At 44.5% G+C, this 19,334-nt stretch overlaps 1 protein-coding gene across 1 annotated transcript in view; it reads left to right on the forward strand.

Moving 5' to 3' along the window:
- The window catches only part of klhdc3 (kelch domain containing 3), a 69,461-nt gene that overhangs the window by 12,744 nt on the left and 37,383 nt on the right, over nucleotides 1-19,334 (forward strand). The window contains exons 2-3 of the mRNA XM_077241955.1: nucleotides 417-647; nucleotides 3,173-3,349. Of these exons, the coding sequence (XP_077098070.1) occupies nucleotides 494-647; nucleotides 3,173-3,349 (331 nt within the window). The 5' untranslated portion in view covers nucleotides 417-493. The remainder of the gene's footprint in view (nucleotides 1-416; nucleotides 648-3,172; nucleotides 3,350-19,334) is intronic.

Consider the following 19,334-nt stretch of genomic DNA (forward strand, 5'->3'; position numbering starts at 1 on the left):
GGATCGGTGCATCCCTATAGTCTTGTAGCAGGTATTGAGAAGAGAATGTTATTGTTGTGATGGGTTATTTCATTGGTTGATTTAGTTTGTTATGGTGCAGTACCAAAAGACTCCAGCAGGTTTCATAGACTTGGCAAATTCAAGTTTCAGAAGATTGTAGGTACAGACATCTGTTGTGGGCGTTCTTGGCAGTTTTTTTGAGGCTTTTATATTTTTCTTATCGATATCGGAATTATATCGTATCGACCGAAATTAAGAAATATATCGTGATATAAAATTTGGCCATATCGTCCAGCTCTAGGACGGATGCACTTTTATGATAATGCTCTTTTATGATGGACAGATGCACTTTTATGGACTTCAAAACAACAGTCATTCACTGCCCTTTTATAAATTCTCTCTCTCTACCCCCCCAGCTGTCCTCTGATTGGCCGCTGGTCTGACGGAGCAGTGATGCGGCTGCTGTTGGTGCTGATGGAGGTCTAGGCGTGGGATGTTACGCTGGACGGTGCACCTGGAGGGCGGCCCGCGGCGGGTCAACCACGCGGCGGTGGCGGTCGGGCACAAGGTGTACTCGTTCGGCGGGTACTGCTCGGGGGAAGACTACGACACGCTCAGGCAGATCGACGTGCACGTCTTCAACACCGGTGAGGGATAAACCTGCCGCTCATATTCATATGCAAATCAGCTCAACACAATATTCAAATTCAGATGAAAGTCTCATGTGTCTGAACACATAAAACCGTTGTGAACTTTTTGTCCCAAAGTGTAGAACACTCAGAAGCGCAGACCAGGAGACTCGGGCTGTATCTTAAGAAGGTTTCTTTATTGAGAACAGGAACTTTGCGTCGCTGTAGTCTTCCAAGCTCGCCTCGAGTCCCCTGGTCTGCGCTTCTGAGTGTTCACAACACACGACATTATATAGTAGCTGAGTATCAGTCATATGGACATTACTTTGACACACTCATCTCTGACTGACAACAGAATTCTTCCTAAGTTGTAACATTGAAACAAGCATTTCCGGTAACGCTTTACAATAAGGTTCACTACATTATTTGAACAGCTGGATTTTTATTAAGTAACATTAACAAAGATTAATAAATACAGTAACAAATGTACTGCTCATTGTTAGTTCATATTAGTTAATACATAAACTAATGTAAACTAATGAACTTTATTGTAGTGTTACCAAATTTCTTGTGAAGATCAGGGCTCAACATTAAAAAGAAATCCCCACTGGCCCCCAGGGCCCATAGATCAGAGTTTTACTGGCCCCTTCTATATTTTTACTGGCCCTGAAATATAAGGAAAAGCACTTTTCCATTTATTGTTTATTTATTGTATACATTAGGATTAATTTTTCTTGCCCCCTTACAATGACAGTAAACTAATTATTACATTACATGAGTGAAGAGTAACGTTACATAGGCTATATTTTCACTTCAAAATGTCGAAATTTGACAAAAAGAAAATGAGACAAAAAGATTATTTTTGTTATTTGTTTAACATTTATGACCTAAAAAAAAATTGTCAATGAAGAAAAAATGAAGAAAGCGCTGAATCTGATTATAACAAGACTGAAACGAACACGAATTATGCATTTTGCATAACGGCTCGGTCGGCTTTTGTTGGAAATTTCCGGCAAACGAAACAGTACATGCCCTCATCGCCTTCCTCCACCCAGGTGTACTGTGTTTTCCATTTAGGGCCGGGCGATATGGGCAAAAAAATCATATATCAGTATTTTTTGGTTAAATGGCGATATACGATATATATCTCGGTACTTTCTACGTTTTTCTATTTGGATAAAGAAAATCTTTATTGATTAGAAACATTTTTTATTTCACATCCTGCTCAATGATATCCAAAAAATGTTGATGTTGAAGGATATGGAAACAAATATAGCAAATGTAATGTAGGCTATGCAATATATTATGTGCGAAAAGGTGGTTAAAATCACATTACATTCTAACATTGCAACATTACAATCTAAAAACAAAAATAATGCTTTTGTTTTTAAAATGACTAAAGGCTAAACTAAAAATGAAAATAAAAACTAAAGCACGAACTAATTATATTAGCCTGCATTTGATTACCCCATTATAATGCTTACTTTCATAAAAACATACTTGTAAGCCATACTTCATATGGCACATTTATTGTCTCCAACAACAAATATTTTAGCAATATGTATATTTTAGTCAGAATTATTGCGCTACTGTTCTATTGTGCTCCGTGTGTGTGGCGCGCATGCGCGTGGCGGCGCTCATTCACAGAAGTTTGAATTTTAGTGGAGATTCACTTGCAGAAGCTCGTCCTCTCCTGACAGTGAAATGGACATATTTGTTTGACTTTCTAACATTTACAGATGGAGAATATACCTGTGAAATGTAAGTTAAGCACTGAGGAAAGCACCACGTCTCAAACACATTAAACAGCGGCAGTATTTATCTGTCAGTCAGCAACAGTCTCTGTCAGAGCCTCTGCTGGGCAAGCTGCTTTAAACTTGTTAACTATCTTACCAGTTATTTTGAAGCGCTTAATACAGCTTGTGACATGTTTAGGACAAATTGTACTATGTTCTTTCACTGCAGGAGCTCACACTGCGTACTCCACTATTTTTCAGATGTGCTCGTATCAATACTGTATCGATATAAACGGTATTGCCTCATTCCATATCGTTTAAAAAAAATCGATATATTGTACAAACTCGAAATACCGCCCAGCCCTACCAGGAATGTCCTCTTTCTCGTATCAGCCTCGTAGTTCTTTGACATTTTAACACGTTATAAATAACCTGAAGTAACATTGACACTCTTCGCGCCACTGTGTATGACGTTTGCTGTTTGTTTTGCTGATGGCCGGTGACTGGCCAATCAACTAGCCCGACATACTCTTTTACTGGCCCCGGGCCATCGGGCCATTGCTTATGTCGAGCCCTGTGAAGATGCTTTGAAACAATGTAATAGTGGAAAGTGCTATACAAATAAAGTTGAATTGAGTTAAAGAGATGTGTGTGTGTGTGTGTGTGTGAGCGTCTCATGTGAGCTTCTTGTGTGTGTGTGTGTGTGTGTGTGTGTGTGTCTGCGAGCATCTTGTGTGTGTGTGTGTGTCTCATGTGAGTGTCTTGTGTGTGTTTGTGTAAGCAAGCGTCTTATGTGTGTGTCGGCAGTGTCTCTGCGCTGGACGAAGCTGCCACCGGTGCGCACCGGAGGACGAGAACACACTCGGGAGGTTCCCTACATGCGCTACGGACACACCGCTGTCCTGCTGGACGAGACCATCTTCATCTGGGGCGGCAGGAACGACACAGAAGGCGCGTGTAACGTGCTGTACGCCTTCGACGTCAGTAGGTGGCGCTCACGCAAGCTCACGCAGACTCTGTCAGATTCACACAGACTCTCGCAGACACACTCAAGACTCACGCAGACTCGCTCAGACTCGCTCAGACTCACTCAGACTCACGCAGACTCACACAGACTCACACAGACTCACTCTCTTCTTCTGTTCTCCTGTTCTCCTCTTCTCCTGTTCTCCTCTCCTCCTGTTCTCCTCTTCTCCTGTTCTCCTCTTCTGTTCTCCTCTTCTCCTGTTCTCCTCTTCTTCTGTTCTCCTCTTCTCCTGTTCTCCTGTTCTCCTCTTCTTCTGTTCTCCTCTTCTTCTGTTCTTCTGTTCTCCTCTTCTTCTGTTCTCCTCTTCTTCTTTTCTCCTCTTCTCTTCTTCTGTTCTCCTCTTCTCCTGTTCTCATCTTCTCCTGCTCTCCTCTCCTCCTCTTCTCCTGTTGTCCTCTTCTCCTGTAGTCCTCTTCTCCTGTTGTCCTCTTCTTCTGTTCTCCTCTTCTCCTCTTATTCTGTTCTCCTCTTCTCCTGTTGTCCTCTTCTCCTCTTCTCCTGTTCTCCTCTTCTCCTGTTGTCCTCTTCTTCTGTTCTCCTCTTCTCCTCTTATTCTGTTCTCCTCTTCTCCTCTTATTCTGTTCTCCTCTTCTCCTGTTCTCCTCTTCTCCTCTTCTTCTCTTCTTCTGTTCTCCTGTTCTCCTGTTGTCCTCTTCTTCTGTTCTCCTCTTCTCCTCTTATTCTGTTCTCCTCTTCTCCTGTTCTCCTCTTCTCCTGTTCTCCTCTTATTCTGTTCACCTCTTCTCCTGTTCTCCTCTCCTCCTCTTCTCCTGTTCTCCTCTTCTCCTGTTGTCCTCTTCTTCTGTTCTCCTCTTCTCCTCTTATTCTGTTCTCCTCTTCTCCTGTTCTCCTGTTCTCCTGTTCTCCTGTTCTCCTCTTCTTCTGTTCTCCTCTTCTTCTGTTCTCCTCTTCTCCTCTTCTTCTGTTCTCCTCTTCTTCTGTTCTCCTGTTCTCCTCTTCTCCTGCTCTCCTCTCCTCCTCTTCTCCTCTTCTCCTGTTCTCCTCTTCTTCTTTTCTCCTCTTCTCCTGTTTTCCTCTCCTCCTCTTCTCCTGTTCTCCTCTTCTTCTGTTCTCCTCTTCTTCTGTTATCCTCTTCTCTTCTTCTGTTCTCCTCTTCTCCTGTTCTCCTGTTCTCCTCTTCTCCTCTTCTCCTGTTGTCCTCTTCTTCTGTTCTCCTCTTCTCCTCTTATTCTGTTCTCCTCTTCTCCTCTTCTTCTGTTTTCCTGTTCTCCTCTTCTCCTCTTCTTCCGTTCTCCTCTTCTCCTGTTCTCCTCTTCTCCTGTTCTCCTCTCCTCCTCTTCTCCTGTTCTCCTCTTCTTCTGTTCTCCTCTTCTTCTGTTCTCCTCTTCTCCTCTTCTCTTCTTCTGTTCTCCTCTTCTCCTGTTCTCCTGTTCTCCTGTTCTCCTGTTGTCCTCTTCTTCTGTTCTCCTCTTCTCCTCTTATTCTGTTCTCCTCTTCTCCTCTTCTTCTGTTCTCCTGTTCTCCTCTTCTCCTGTTCTCCTCTCCTCCTCTTCTCCTGTTCTCCTCTTCTTCCGTTCTCCTCTTCTCCTGTTCTCCTCTTCTCCTGTTCTCCTCTCCTCCTCTTCTCCTGTTCTCCTCTTCTTCTGTTCTCCTCTTCTTCTGTTCTCCTCTTCTCTTCTTCTGTTCTCCTGTTCTCCTCTTCTCCTGTTGTCCTCTTCTTCTGTTCTCCTCTTCTCCTCTTCTCCTCTCTTCCTGTTCTCCTCTTCTCCTGCTCTCCTCTCCTCTTCTTCTCCTCTCCTCCTCTTCTTCTGTTCTCCTCTCCTCCTCTTCTTCTGTTCTCCTCTTCTTCTGTTCTCCTCTTCTCTTCTTCTGTTCTCCTCTTCTCCTGTTCTCCTCTTCTCCTGTTGTCCTCTTCTTCTGTTCTCCTCTTCTCCTCTTATTCTGTTCTACTCTTCTCCTGTTCTCCTCTTCTCCTCTTCTTCTGTTCTCCTCTTCTCCTGTTCTCCTCTTCTCCTCTTCTCCCGTTCTCCTCTTCTCCTGTTCTCCTCTTCTTCTGTTCTCCTCTTCTCCTGTTCTCCTCCTCTCCTCTCCTCCTCTTCTCCTGTTCTCCTGTTCTCCTCTTCTTCTGTTCTCCTCTTCTCCTGTTCTCCTCTCCTCCTCTTCTCCTGTTCTCCTCTTCTTCTGTTCTCCTCTTCTTCTGTTCTCCTCTTCTCCTCTTCTTCTGTTCTCCTCTTCTCCTGTTCTCCTCTTCTTCTGTTCTCCTCTTCTTCTGTTCTCCTCTTCTCCTCTTCTTCTGTTCTCCTGTTCTCCTCTCCTCCTGTTCTCCTCTTCTCCTGTTCTCCTCTTCTTCTTTTCTCCTCTTCTCCTGTTCTCCTCTCCTCCTCTTCTCCTGTTCTCCTCTTCTCCTGTTCTCCTCTTCTTCTGTTCTCCTCTTCTCCTGTTCTCCTCTTCTTCTGTTCTCATCTTCTTCTGTTCTCCTCTTCTCCTCTTCTTCTGTTCTCCTCTTCTCCTCTTCTTCTGTTCTCCTCTTCTTCTGTTCTGTTCTCCTCTTCTCCTCTTCTTCTGTTCTCTTCTCCTGTTCTCCTCTTCTTCTGTTCTCATCTTCTTCTGTTCTCCTGTTCTCCTCTCCTCCTGTTCTCCTCTTCTTCTGTTTTCCTCTTCTCCTGTTCTCCTCTCCTCCTCTTCTCCTGTTCTCCTCTTCTTCTGTTCTCCTCTTCTCCTGTTCTCCTCTTCTCCTGTTCTCCTCTTCTTCTGTTCTCATCTTCTTCTGTTCTCCTCTTCTCCTCTTCTCCCGTTCTCCTCTTCTCCTGCTCTCCTCTTCTTCTGTTCTCCTGTTCTCCTCTCCTCCTGTTCTCCTCTTCTCCTGTTCTCCTGTCCTCCTATTCTTCTGTTCTCCTCTTCTCCTGTTCTCCTCTTCTCCTCTTCTTCTGTTCTCCTGTTCTCCTTTTCTCATGTTCTCCTTTTCTCCTCTTCTCCTGTTCTCCTTTTGTCCTGTTCTCCTCTTCTTCTGTTCTCCTCTTCTTCTGTTCTCCTTTTCTCACGTTCTCCTCTTCTTCTGTTTTCCTCTTCTTCTGTCCTCCTCTTCTTCTGTTCTCCTCTTCTCCTGTTCTCCTCTTCTCCTCTTCTTCTGTTCTCTTTTCTCATGTTCTCCTTTTCTCCTCTTCTCCTGTTCTCCTTTTCTCCTGTTCTCCTCTTCTTCTATTCTCCTCTTCTTCTGTTCTCCTCTTCTTCTGTTCTCCTTTTCTCATGTTCTCCTTTTCTCCTCTTCTCCTCTTCTCCTCTTCTCCTTTTCTCCTATTCTCTGGTTCTCTTCTCCTGTTCTCCTTTCTCCTGTTCTCCTCTTCTCCGGTTCTCCTGTTCTCCTCTTCTTCTGTTCTCCTCTTCTCCTCTTCTTCTGTTCTCCTGTTCTCCTCTTCTTCTGTTCTCTTGTTTTCCTGTTCTCCTCTTCTCCTCTTCTTCTGTTCTCCTTTTCTTCTGTTCTCCTCTTCTTCTGTTCTGTTCTCCTCTTCTTCTGTTCTCCTCTTCTCCTGTTCTCCTCTTCTCCTGTTCTCCTGTTCTCCTCTTCTTCTGTTCTCTTCTCCTCTTCCTCTGTTCTCCTCTTCTTCTGTTCTCCTCTTCTTCTGTTCTCTTCTCCTCTTCTTCTGCTCTCCTCTTCTCCTGTTCTCCTCTTCTCCTGTTCTCCTCTCCTCCTCTTCTCCTGTTCTCCTCTTCTTCTGTTCTCCTCTTCTTCTGTTCTCCTCTTCTCTTCTTCTGTTCTCCTCTTCTCCTGTTCTCCTCTTCTCCTGTTGTCCTCTTCTTCTGTTCTCCTCCTCTCCTCTTATTCTGTTCTCCTCTTCTCCTGTTCTCCTTTTCTCCTGTTCTCCTCTTCTTCTATTCTCCTCTTCTTCTGCTCTCCTCTTCTTCTGTTCTCCTTTTCTCATAATCTCCTTTTCTCCTGTTCTCCTGTTCTCCTTTTCTCCTATTCTCTGGTTCTCTTCTCCTGTTCTCCTCTCTCCTCTTCTCCTGTTCTCCTCTTCTCCTGTTCTCCTGTTCTCCTCTTCTTCTGTTCTCTTCTCCTCTTCCTCTGTTCTCCTCTTCTTCTGTTCTCCTCTTCTTCTGTTCTCTTCTCCTCTTCTTCTGCTCTCCTCTTCTCCTGTTCTCCTCTTCTCCTGTTCTCCTCTCCTCCTCTTCTCCTGTTCTCCTCTTCTTCTGTTCTCCTCTTCTTCTGTTCTCCTCTTCTCTTCTTCTGTTCTCCTCTTCTCCTGTTCTCCTCTTCTCCTGTTGTCCTCTTCTTCTGTTCTCCTCCTCTCCTCTTATTCTGTTCTCCTCTTCTCCTGTTCTCCTTTTCTCCTGTTCTCCTCTTCTTCTATTCTTCTCTTCTTCTGTTCTCCTTTTCTCATAATCTCCTTTTCTCCTGTTCTCCTGTTCTCCTTTTCTCCTATTCTCTGGTTCTCTTCTCCTGTTCTCCTCTCTCCTGTTCTCCTGTTCTCCCCTTCTCCTGTTCTCCTCTTCTTCTATTCTCCTCTTCTTCTGTTCTCCTCTTCTTCTGTTCTCCCTTTCTCATGTTTTCCTTTTCTCCTCTTCTCCTGTTCTCTTTTTCTCCTATTCTCTGGTTCTCATCTCCTGTTCTCCTTTCTCCTCTTCTCCTCTTCTCCTGTTCTCCTCTTCTCCTCTTCTCCTGTTCTCCTCTTCTTCTATTCTCCTCTTCTTCTGTTCTCCTCTTCTTCTGTTCTCCTCTTCTTCTGTTCTCCTTTTCTCCTCTTCTCCTGTGCTCCTTTTCTCCTATTATCTGGTTCTCTTCTCCTGTCCTCCTTTTTCCCTTTCTCATGTTCTCCTTTTCTCCTCTTCTCCTGTTCTCCTTTTCTCCTTTTCTCCTATTCTCTGGTTCTCTTCTCCTGTTCTCCTCTTCTGTTCTCGTCTTCTTCTGTTCTCCTGTTCTCCTCTTCTTCTGTTCTCCTGTTCTCCTTTTCTCATGTTCTCCTGTTCTCCTCTTCTCCTGTTCTCCTCTTCTCCTGTTGTCCTCTTCTTCTGTTCTCCTCTTCTCCTCTTATTCTGTTCTACTCTTCTCCTGTTCTCCTCTTCTCCTGTTCTCCTCTTCTCCTCTTCTCCCGTTCTCCTCTTCTCCTGTTCTCCTCTTCTTCTGTTCTCCTCTTCTCCTGTTCTCCTCCTCTCCTCTCCTCCTCTTCTCCTGTTCTCCTGTTCTCCTCTTCTTCTGTTCTCCTCTTCTCCTGTTCTCCTCTCCTCCTCTTCTCCTGTTCTCCTCTTCTTCTGTTCTCCTCTTCTTCTGTTCTCCTCTTCTCCTCTTCTTCTGTTCTCCTCTTCTCCTGTTCTCCTCTTCTTCTGTTCTCCTCTTCTCCTCTTCTTCTGTTCTCCTGTTCTCCTCTCCTCCTGTTCTCCTCTTCTCCTGTTCTCCTCTTCTTCTTTTCTCCTCTTCTCCTGTTCTCCTCTCCTCCTCTTCTCCTGTTCTCCTCTTCTCCTGTTCTCCTCTTCTTCTGTTCTCCTCTTCTCCTGTTCTCCTCTTCTTCTGTTCTCATCTTCTTCTGTTCTCCTCTTCTCCTCTTCTTCTGTTCTCCTCTTCTCCTCTTCTTCTGTTCTCCTCTTCTTCTGTTCTGTTCTCCTCTTCTCCTCTTCTTCTGTTCTCTTCTCCTGTTCTCCTCTTCTTCTGTTCTCATCTTCTTCTGTTCTCCTGTTCTCCTCTCCTCCTGTTCTCCTCTTCTTCTGTTTTCCTCTTCTCCTGTTCTCCTCTCCTCCTCTTCTCCTGTTCTCCTCTTCTTCTGTTCTCCTCTTCTCCTGTTCTCCTCTTCTCCTGTTCTCCTCTTCTTCTGTTCTCATCTTCTTCTGTTCTCCTCTTCTCCTCTTCTCCCGTTCTCCTCTTCTCCTGCTCTCCTCTTCTTCTGTTCTCCTGTTCTCCTCTCCTCCTGTTCTCCTCTTCTCCTGTTCTCCTGTCCTCCTCTTCTTCTGTTCTCCTCTTCTCCTGTTCTCCTCTTCTCCTCTTCTTCTGTTCTCCTGTTCTCCTTTTCTCATGTTCTCCTTTTCTCCTTTTCTCCTGTTCTCCTTTTGTCCTGTTCTCCTCTTCTTCTGTTCTCCTCTTCTTCTGTTCTCCTTTTCTCACGTTCTCCTCTTCTTCTGTTTTCCTCTTCTTCTGTCCTCCTCTTCTTCTGTTCTCCTCTTCTCCTGTTCTCCTCTTCTCCTCTTCTTCTGTTCTCTTTTCTCATGTTCTCCTTTTCTCCTCTTCTCCTGTTCTCCTTTTCTCCTGTTCTCCTCTTCTTCTATTCTCCTCTTCTTCTGTTCTCCTCTTCTTCTGTTCTCCTTTTCTCATGTTCTCCTTTTCTCCTCTTCTCCTCTTCTCCTTTTCTCCTATTCTCTGGTTCTCTTCTCCTGTTCTCCTTTCTCCTGTTCTCCTCTTCTCCGGTTCTCCTGTTCTCCTCTTCTTCTGTTCTCCTCTTCTCCTCTTCTTCTGTTCTCCTCTTCTTCTGTTCTCTTGTTTTCCTGTTCTCCTCTTCTCCTCTTCTTCTGTTCTCCTTTTCTTCTGTTCTCCTCTTCTTCTGTTCTGTTCTCCTCTTCTTCTGTTCTCCTCTTCTCCTGTTCTCCTCTTCTCCTGTTCTCCTGTTCTCCTCTTCTCCGGTTCTCCTGTTCTCCTCTTCTTCTGTTCTCCTCTTCTCCTCTTCTTCTGTTCTCCTCTTCTTCTGTTCTCTTGTTTTCCTGTTCTCCTCTTCTCCTCTTCTTCTGTTCTCCTTTTCTTCTGTTCTCCTCTTCTTCTGTTCTGTTCTCCTCTTCTTCTGTTCTCCTCTTCTCCTGTTCTCCTCTTCTCCTGTTCTCCTGTTCTCCTCTTCTTCTGTTCTCTTCTCCTCTTCCTCTGTTCTCCTCTTCTTCTGTTCTCCTCTTCTTCTGTTCTCTTCTCCTCTTCTTCTGCTCTCATCTTCTCCTGTTCTCCTCTTCTCCTGTTCTCCTCTCCTCCTCTTCTCCTGTTCTCCTCTTCTTCTGTTCTCCTCTTCTTCTGTTCTCCTCTTCTCTTCTTCTGTTCTCCTCTTCTCCTGTTCTCCTCTTCTCCTGTTGTCCTCTTCTTCTGTTCTCCTCCTCTCCTCTTATTCTGTTCTCCTCTTCTCCTGTTCTCCTTTTCTCCTGTTCTCCTCTTCTTCTGCTCTCCTCTTCTTCTGTTCTCCTTTTCTCATAATCTCCTTTTCTCCTGTTCTCCTGTTCTCCTTTTCTCCTATTCTCTGGTTCTCTTCTCCTGTTCTCCTCTCTCCTCTTCTCCTGTTCTCCTCTTCTCCTGTTCTCCTGTTCTCCTCTTCTTCTGTTCTCTTCTCCTCTTCCTCTGTTCTCCTCTTCTTCTCTTCTCCTCTTCTTCTGTTCTCTTCTCCTCTTCTTCTGCTCTCCTCTTCTCCTGTTCTCCTCTTCTCCTGTTCTCCTCTCCTCCTCTTCTCCTGTTCTCCTCTTCTTCTGTTCTCCTCTTCTTCTGTTCTCCTCTTCTCTTCTTCTGTTCTCCTCTTCTCCTGTTCTCCTCTTCTCCTGTTGTCCTCTTCTTCTGTTCTCCTCCTCTCCTCTTATTCTGTTCTCCTCTTCTCCTGTTCTCCTTTTCTCCTGTTCTCCTCTTCTTCTATTCTTCTCTTCTTCTGCTCTCCTCTTCTTCTGTTCTCCTTTTCTCATAATCTCCTTTTCTCCTGTTCTCCTGTTCTCCTTTTCTCCTATTCTCTGGTTCTCTTCTCCTGTTCTCCTCTCTCCTCTTCTCCTGTTCTCCTGTTCTCCCCTTCTCATGTTCTCCTCTTCTTCTATTCTCCTCTTCTTCTGTTCTCCTCTTCTTCTGTTCTCCCTTTCTCATGTTTTCCTTTTCTCCTCTTCTCCTGTTCTCTTTTTCTCCTATTCTCTGGTTCTCATCTCCTGTTCTCCTTTCTCCTCTTCTCCTCTTCTCCTGTTCTCCTCTTCTCCTCTTCTCCTGTTCTCCTCTTCTTCTATTCTCCTCTTCTTCTGTTCTCCTCTTCTTCTGTTCTCCTCTTCTTCTGTTCTCCTTTTCTCCTCTTCTCCTGTGCTCCTTTTCTCCTATTATGTGGTTCTCTTCTCCTGTCCTCCTTTTTCCCTTTCTCATGTTCTCCTTTTCTCCTCTTCTCCTGTTCTCCTTTTCTCCTTTTCTCCTATTCTCTGGTTCTCTTCTCCTGTTCTCCTCTTCTGTTCTCGTCTTCTTCTGTTCTCCTGTTCTCCTCTTCTTCTGTTCTCCTGTTCTCCTTTTCTCATGTTCTCCTTTTCTCCTCTTCTCCTGTTCTCATTTTCTCCTGTTCTCCTCTTCTTCTGTTCTCCTCTTCTTCTGTTCTCCTTTTCTCATGTTCTCCTCTTCTTCTGTTCTCCTCTTCTTCTGTCCTCCTCTTCTTCTGTTCTCATTTCCTCATGATCTCCTTTTCTCCTCTTCTCCTCTTCTCCTATTCTCTGGTTCTCTTCTCCTGTTCTCCTTTCTCCTCTTCTCCTGTTCTCCTGTTCTCCTCTTCTTCTGTTCTCCTCTTCTAATCTTCTTCTGTTCTCCTGTTCTCCTCTTCTTCTGTTCTCTTGTTTTCCTGTTCTCCTGTTCTCCTCTTCTTCTGTTCTCCTTTTCTTCTGTTCTCCTCTTCTCCTCTTCTTCTGTTCTCTTCTCCTCTTCTTCTGTTCTCCTCTTCTCCTGTTCTCCTCTTCTCCTGTTCTCCTCTTCTTCTGTTCTCTTCTCTTCTTCCTCTGTTCTCCTTTTCTTCTGTTCTCCTCTTCTTCTGTTCTCCTCTTCTTCTGTTCTCTTCTCCTCTTCTTCTGCTCTCCTCTTCTCCTGTTCTCCTCTTCTCATGTTCTCCTCTCCTCTTCTCCTGTTCTCCTCTTCTTCTGTTCTCCTCTTCTTCTGTTTTCCTCTTCTCTTCTTCTGTTCTCCTCTTCTCCTGTTCTCCTCTTCTCCTCTTCTCCTGTTGTCCTCTTCTTCTGTTCTCCTCTTCTCCTCTTATTCTGTTCTCCTCTTCTCCTGTTCTCCTTTTCTCCTGTTCTCCTCTTCTTCTGTTCTCCTCTTCTTCTGTTCTCCTTTTCTCATGTTCTCCTTTTCTCCTCTTCTCCTGTTCTCCTTTTCTCCTATTCTCTGGTTCTCTTCTCCTGTTCTCCTTTCTCCTCTTCTCCTGTTCTCCTCTTCTTTTATTCTCCTCTTCTTCTGTTCTCCTTTTCTCAAGTTCTCCTTTTCTCCTCTTCTCCTGTTATCCTTTTCTCCTATTCTCTGGTTCTCATCTCCTGTTCTCCTTTCTCCTCTTCTCCTCTTCTCCTGTTCTCCTTTTCTCCTGTTCTCCTCTTCTTCTATTCTCCTCTTCTTCTGTTCTCCTCTTCTTCTGTTCTCCTTTTCTCATGTTCTCCTCTTCTCCTGTTCTTCTTTTCTCCTATTCTCTGGTTCTCTTCTCCTGTTCTCCTTTCTCCCTTTCTCATGTTCTCCTTTCTCCTCTTCTCCTGTTCTCCTTTTCTCCTATTCTCTGGTTCTCTTCTCCTGTTCTCCTGTTCTCCTCTTCTTCTGTTCTCCTGTTCTCCTCTTCTCCTCTTCTCCTGTGGTCCTCTTCTTCTGTTCTCCTTTTCTCATGTTCTCCTCTTCTCCTGTTCTCCTTTTCTCCTGTTCACATCTTCTTCTATTCTCCCCTTCTTCTGTTCTCCTCTTCTTCTGTTCTCCTTTTCTCCTGTTCTCCTTTTCTCCTCTTCTCCTGTTCTCCTTTTCTCCTATTCTCTGGTTCTCTTCTCCTGTTCTCCTTTCTCCCCTTCTCCTGTTCTCCTCTTCTTCTGTTCTCCTCTTCTCCTCTTCTTCTGTTCTCCTGTTCTCCCCTTCTTCTGTTTTCTTGTTTTCCTGTTCTCCTCTTCTCTTCTTCTGTTCTCCTCTTCTTCTGTTCTCCTCTTCTTCTGTTCTCTTCTCCTCTTCTTCTGTTCTCCTCTTCTCCTGTTCTCCTCTTCTCCTGTTCTCCTGTTTTCCTCTTCTTCTCTTCTCTTCTCCTCTTCTTCTGTTCTCCTTTTCTTCTGTTCTCTTCTTCTTCTGTTCTCTTCTTCTGTTCTCTTCTCCTCTTCTTCTGCTCTCCTCTTCTCCTGTTCTCCTCTTCTTCTGTTCTCCTGTTCTTCTGTTCTTTTCTTCTGTTCTCCTGTTCTCCTCTTCTTCTCTTCTCCTCTTCTTCAGTTCTCCTGTTCTCCTGTTCTTCTGTTCTCCTCTTCTTCTGTTCTTCTGTTCTCCTGTTCTTCTGTTCTCCTGTTCTTCTGTTCTCCTCTTCTTCTGTTCTCCTGTTCTCCTCTTCTTCAGTTCTCCTGTTCTCCTGTTCTCCTCTTCTTCTGTTCTTCTGTTCTCCTCTTCTTCTGTTCTCCTCTTCTTCTGTTCTCCTGTTCTCCTCTTCTTCTGTTCTCCTCGTCTTCAGTTCTCCTGTTCTCCTCTTCTTCTGTTCTCTTCTTCTGTTCTCCTTTTCTCCTGTTCTCCTCTTCTTCTGTTCTCCTCTTCTTCTGTTCTCCTTTTCTCCTGTTCTCCTCTTCTTCTGTTCTCCTCTTCTTCTGTTCTCTTTTTCTTCAGTTCTCCTTTTCTCCTGTTCTCCTGTTCTCCTCTTCTTCTGTTCTCCTCTTCTTCAGTTCTCCTTTTCTCTTGTTCTCCTCTTCTTCTGTTCTCCTCTTCTTCAGTTCTCCTTTTCTCCTGTTCTCCTCTTCTTCTGTTCTCCTCTTCTTCTGTTCTCCTTTTCTCCTGTTCTCCTCTTCTTCTGTTCTCCTCTTCTTCTGTTCTCCTTTTCTCCTGTTCTCCTCTTCTTCAGTTCTCCTCTTCTTCTGTTCTCCTTTTCTCCTGTTCTCCTCTTCTTCTGTTCTCCTCTTCTTCTGTTCTCCTTTTCTCCTCTTCTCCTCTTCTTCTGTTCTCCTCTTCTTCTGTTCTCCTCTTCTCATGTTCTCCTGTTCTCCTGTTCTCCTCTTCTTCTGTTCTCCTGTTCTCCTCTTCTCCTCTTCTGTTCTCCTCTTCTTATGTTCTTCTGTTCTCCTCTTCTTCTGTTCTCCTCTTCTCCTCTTCTTCTGTTCTCCTCTTCTCCTGTTCTCCTCTTCACCTCTTCTTCTCTTCTTCTGTTCTCCTCTTCTTCTGTTCTCCGCTTCTCCTCTTCTTCTGTTCTCCTCTTCTCCTCTTCTTCTGTTCTCCGCTTCTCCTCTTCTCCTGTTCTCCTCTTCTTCTCTACTCCGCTTCTCCTCTTCTCCTCTTCTTCTGTTCTGTTCTCATGTTCTCCTTTTCTTATGTTCTCCTCTTCTCCTCTTCTTCTGTTCTGTTCTCCTGTTCTCCTTTTCTTATGTTCTCCTGTTCTCCTGTTCTTCTGTTCTTCTCTTCTCCGCTTCTCCTCTTCTCCTCTTCTTCTGTTCTGTTCTCCTGTTCTCCTTTTCTTATGTTCTCCTTTTCTCCTCTTCTCCTGTTCTCCTTTTCTCCTTTTCTCCTATTCTCTAGTTCTCTTCTCCTGTTCTCCTCTTCTGTTCTCGTCTTCTTCTGTTCTCCTGTTCTCCTCTTCTTCTGTTCTCCTGTTCTCCTTTTCTCCTGTTCTCCTTTTCTCCTCTTCTCCTGTTCTCATTTTCTCCTGTTCTCCTCTTCTTCTGTTCTCCTCTTCTTCTGTTCTCCTTTTCTCATGTTCTCCTCTTCTTCTGTTCTCCTCTTCTTCTGTCCTCCTCTTCTTCTGTTCTCCTTTCCTCATGTTCTCCTTTTCTCCTCTTCTCCTCTTCTCCTATTCTCTGGTTCTCTTCTCCTGTTCTCCTTTCTCCTCTTCTCCTGTTCTCCTGTTCTCCTCTTCTTCTGTTCTCCTCTTCTCATCTTCTTCTGTTCTCCTGTTCTCCTCTTCTTCTGTTCTCTTGTTTTCCTGTTCTCCTGTTCTCCTCTTCTTCTGTTCTCCTTTTCTTCTGTTCTCCTCTTCTCCTCTTCTTCTGTTCTCTTCTCCTCTTCTTCTGTTCTCCTCTTCTCCTGTTCTCCTCTTCTTCTGTTCTCTTCTCCTCTTCCTCTGTTCTCCTTTTCTTCTGTTCTCCTCTTCTTCTGTTCTCCTCTTCTTCTGTTCTCTTCCCCTCTTCTTCTGCTCTCCTCTTCTCCTGTTCTCCTCTTCTCATGTTCTCCTCTCCTCTTCTCCTGTTCTCCTCTTCTTCTGTTCTCCTGTTCTCCTCTTCTTCTGTTCTCCTCGTCTTCAGTTCTCCTGTTCTCCTCTTCTTCTGTTCTCTTCTTCTGTTCTCCTTTTCTCCTGTTCTCCTCTTCTTCTGTTCTCCTCTTCTTCTGTTCTCCTTTTCTCCTGTTCTCCTCTTCTTCTGTTCTCCTCTTCTTCTGTTCTCTTTTTCTTCAGTTCTCCTTTTCTCCTGTTCTCCTGTTCTCCTCTTCTTCTGTTCTCTTCTTCAGTTCTCTTTTTCTCCTGTTCTCCTCTTCTTCTGTTCTCCTCTTCTTCAGTTCTCCTTTTCTCCTGTTCTCCTCTTCTTCTGTTCTCCTCTTCTTCTGTTCTCCTTTTCTCCTGTTCTCCTCTTCTTCTGTTCTCCTCTTCTTCTGTTCTCCTTTTCTCCTGTTCTCCTCTTCTTCAGTTCTCCTCTTCTTCTGTTCTCCTTTTCTCCTGTTCTCCTCTTCTTCTGTTCTCCTCTTCTTCTGTTCTCCTTTTCTCCTCTTCTCCTCTTCTTCTGTTCTCCTCTTCTTCTGTTCTCCTCTTCTCATGTTCTCCTGTTCTCCTGTTCTCATCTTCTTCTGTTCTCCTGTTCTCCTCTTCTCCTCTTCTGTTCTCCTCTTCTCCTGTTCTCCTCTTCTTCTGTTCTCCTCTTCTCCTCTTCTTCTGTTCTCCTCTTCTCCTGTTCTCCTCTTCACCTCTTCTTCTCTTCTTCTGTTCTCCTCTTCTTCTGTTCTCCGCTTCTCCTCTTCTTCTGTTCTCCTCTTCTCCTCTTCTTCTGTTCTCCGCTTCTCCTCTTCTCCTGTTCTCCTCTTCTCCTCTTCTTCTCTACTCCGCTTCTCCTCTTCTCCTCTTCTTCTGTTCTGTTCTCATGTTCTCCTTTTCTTATGTTCTCCTCTTCTCCTCTTCTTCTGTTCTGTTCTCCTGTTCTCCTTTTCTTATGTTCTCCTGTTCTCCTCTTCTTCTGTTCTTCTCTTCTCCGCTTCTCCTCTTCTCCTCTTCTTCTGTTCTGTTCTCCTGTTCTCCTTTTCTTATGTTCTCCTTTTCTCCTCTTCTCCTGTTCTCCTTTTCTCCTTTTCTCCTATTCTCTGGTTCTCTTCTCCTGTTCTCCTCTTCTGTTCTCGTCTTCTTCTGTTCTCCTGTTCTCCTCTTCTTCTGTTCTCCTGTTCTCCTTTTCTCATGTTCTCCTTTTCTCCTCTTCTCCTGTTCTCATTTTCTCCTGTTCTCCTCTTCTTCTGTTCTCCTCTTCTTCTGTTCTCCTTTTCTCATGTTCTCCTCTTCTTCTGTTCTCCTCTTCTTCTGTCCTCCTCTTCTTCTGTTCTCCTTTCCTCATGTTCTCCTTTTCTCCTCTTCTCCTCTTCTCCTATTCTCTGGTTCTCTTCTCCTGTTCTCCTTTCTCCTCTTCTCCTGTTCTCCTGTTCTCCTCTTCTTCTGTTCTCCTCTTCTCATCTTCTTCTGTTCTCCTGTTCTCCTCTTCTTCTGTTCTCTTGTTTTCCTGTTCTCCTGTTCTCCTCTTCTTCTGTTCTCCTTTTCTTCTGTTCTCCTTTTCTCCTCTTCTTCTGTTCTCTTCTCCTCTTCTTCTGTTCTCCTCTTCTCCTGTTCTCCTCTTCTCCTGTTCTCCTCTTCTTCTGTTCTCTTCTCCTCTTCCTCTGTTCTCCTTTTCTTCTGTTCTCCTCTTCTTCTGTTCTCCTCTTCTTCTGTTCTCTTCTCCTCTTCTTCTGCTGTCCTCTCCTCCTGTTCTCCTCTTCTCATGTTCTCCTCTCCTCTTCTCCTGTTCTCCTCTTCTTCTGTTCTCCTCTTCTTCTGTTTTCCTCTTCTCTTCTTCTGTTCTCCTCTTCTCCTGTTCTCCTGTTCTCCTCTTCTCCTGTTGTCCTCTTCTTCTGTTCTCCTCTTCTCCTCTTATTCTGTTCTCCTCTTCTCCTGTTCTCCTCTTCTTCTGTTCTCCTCTTCTTCTGTTCTCCTTTTCTCATGTTCTCCTTTTCTCCTCTTCTCCTGTTCTCCTTTTCTCCTATTCTCTGGTTCTCTTCTCCTGTTCTCCTTTCTCCTCTTCTCCTGTTCTCCTCTTCTTTTATTCTCCTCTTCTTCTGTTCTCCTCTTCTTCTGTTCTCCTTTTCTCATGTTCTCCTTTTCTCCTCTTCTCCTGTTATCCTTTTCTCCTATTCTCTGGTTCTCATCTCCTGTTCTCCTTTCTCCTCTTCTCCTCTTCTCCTGTTCTCCTTTTCTCCTGTTCTCCTCTTCTTCTATTCTCCTCTTCTTCTGTTCTCCTCTTCTTCTGTTCTCCTTTTCTCATGTTCTCCTCTTCTCCTGTTCTTCTTTTCTCCTATTCTCTGGTTCTCTTCTCCTGTTCTCCTTTCTCCCTTTCTCATGTTCTCCTTTCTGCTCTTCTCCTGTTCTCCTTTTCTCCTATTCTCTGGTTCTCTTCTCCTGTTCTCCTGTTCTCCTCTTCTTCTGTTCTCCTGTTCTCCTCTTCTCCTCTTCTCCTGTGGTCCTCTTCTTCTGTTCTCCTTTTCTCATGTTCTCCTCTTCTCCTGTTCTCCTTTTCTCCTGTTCACATCTTCTTCTATTCTCCCCTTCTTCTGTTCTCCTCTTCTTCTGTTCTCCTTTTCTCCTGTTCTCCTTTTCTCCTCTTCTCCTGTTCTCCTTTTCTCCTATTCTCTGGTTCTCTTCTCCTGTTCTCCTTTCTCCCCTTCTCCTGTTCTCCTCTTCTTCTGTTCTCCTCTTCTCCTCTTCTTCTGTTCTCCTGTTCTCCTCTTCTTCTGTTTTCTTGTTTTCCTGTTCTCCTCTTCTCTTCTTCTGTTCTCCTTTTCTTCTGTTCTCCTCTTCTTCTGTTCTCCTCTTCTTCTGTTCTCTTCTCCTCTTCTTCTGTTCTCCTCTTCTCCTGTTCTCCTCTTCTCCTGTTCTCCTGTTTTCCTCTTCTTCTCTTCTCTTCTCCTCTTCTTCTGTTCTCCTTTTCTTCTGTTCTCTTCTTCTTCTGTTCTCTTCTTCTGTTCTCTTCTCCTCTTCTTCTGCTCTCCTCTTCTCCTGTTCTCCTCTTCTTCTGTTCTCCTGTTCTTCTGTTCTTTTCTTCTGTTCTCCTGTTCTCCTCTTCTTCTCTTCTCCTCTTCTTCAGTTCTCCTGTTCTCCTGTTCTTCTGTTCTCCTCTTCTTCTGTTCTTCTGTTCTCCTGTTCTTCTGTTCTCCTGTTCTTCTGTTCTCCTCTTCTTCTGTTCTCCTGTTCTCCTCTTCTTCAGTTCTCCTGTTCTCCTGTTCTCCTCTTCTTCTGTTCTCCTGTTCTCCTCTTCTTCTGTTCTCCTCTTCTTCTGTTCTCCTGTTCTCCTCTTCTTCTGTTCTCCTCGTCTTCAGTTCTCCTGTTCTCCTCTTCTTCTGTTCTCTTCTTCTGTTCTCCTTTTCTCCTGTTCTCCTCTTCTTCTGTTCTCCTCTTCTTCTGTTCTCCTTTTCTCCTGTTCTCCTCTTCTTCTGTTCTCCTCTTCTTCTGTTCTCTTTTTCTTCAGTTCTCCTTTTCTCCTGTTCTCCTGTTCTCCTCTTCTTCTGTTCTCCTCTTCTTCAGTTCTCCTTTTCTCCTGTTCTCCTCTTCTTCTGTTCTCCTCTTCTTCAGTTCTCCTTTTCTCCTGTTCTCCTCTTCTTCTGTTCTCCTCTTCTTCTGTTCTCCTTTTCTCCTGTTCTCCTCTTCTTCTGTTCTCCTCTTCTTCTGTTCTCCTTTTCTCCTGTTCTCCTCTTCTTCAGTTCTCCTCTTCTTCTGTTCTCCTTTTCTCCTGTTCTCCTCTTCTTCTCTTCTCCTCTTCTTCTGTTCTCCTGTTCTCCTCTTCTCCTCTTCTGTTCTCCTCTTCTTCTGTTCTTCTGTTCTCCTCTTCTTCTGTTCTCCTCTTCTCCTCTTCTTCTGTTCTCCTCTTCTCCTGTTCTCCTCT

This window comes from Siphateles boraxobius, unplaced genomic scaffold (genome assembly GCF_051911475.1).
Source record: "Siphateles boraxobius isolate OS27281-9 unplaced genomic scaffold, OSU_SipBor_1 249, whole genome shotgun sequence".
NCBI classification, from domain to species: domain Eukaryota; kingdom Metazoa; phylum Chordata; class Actinopteri; order Cypriniformes; family Leuciscidae; genus Siphateles; species Siphateles boraxobius.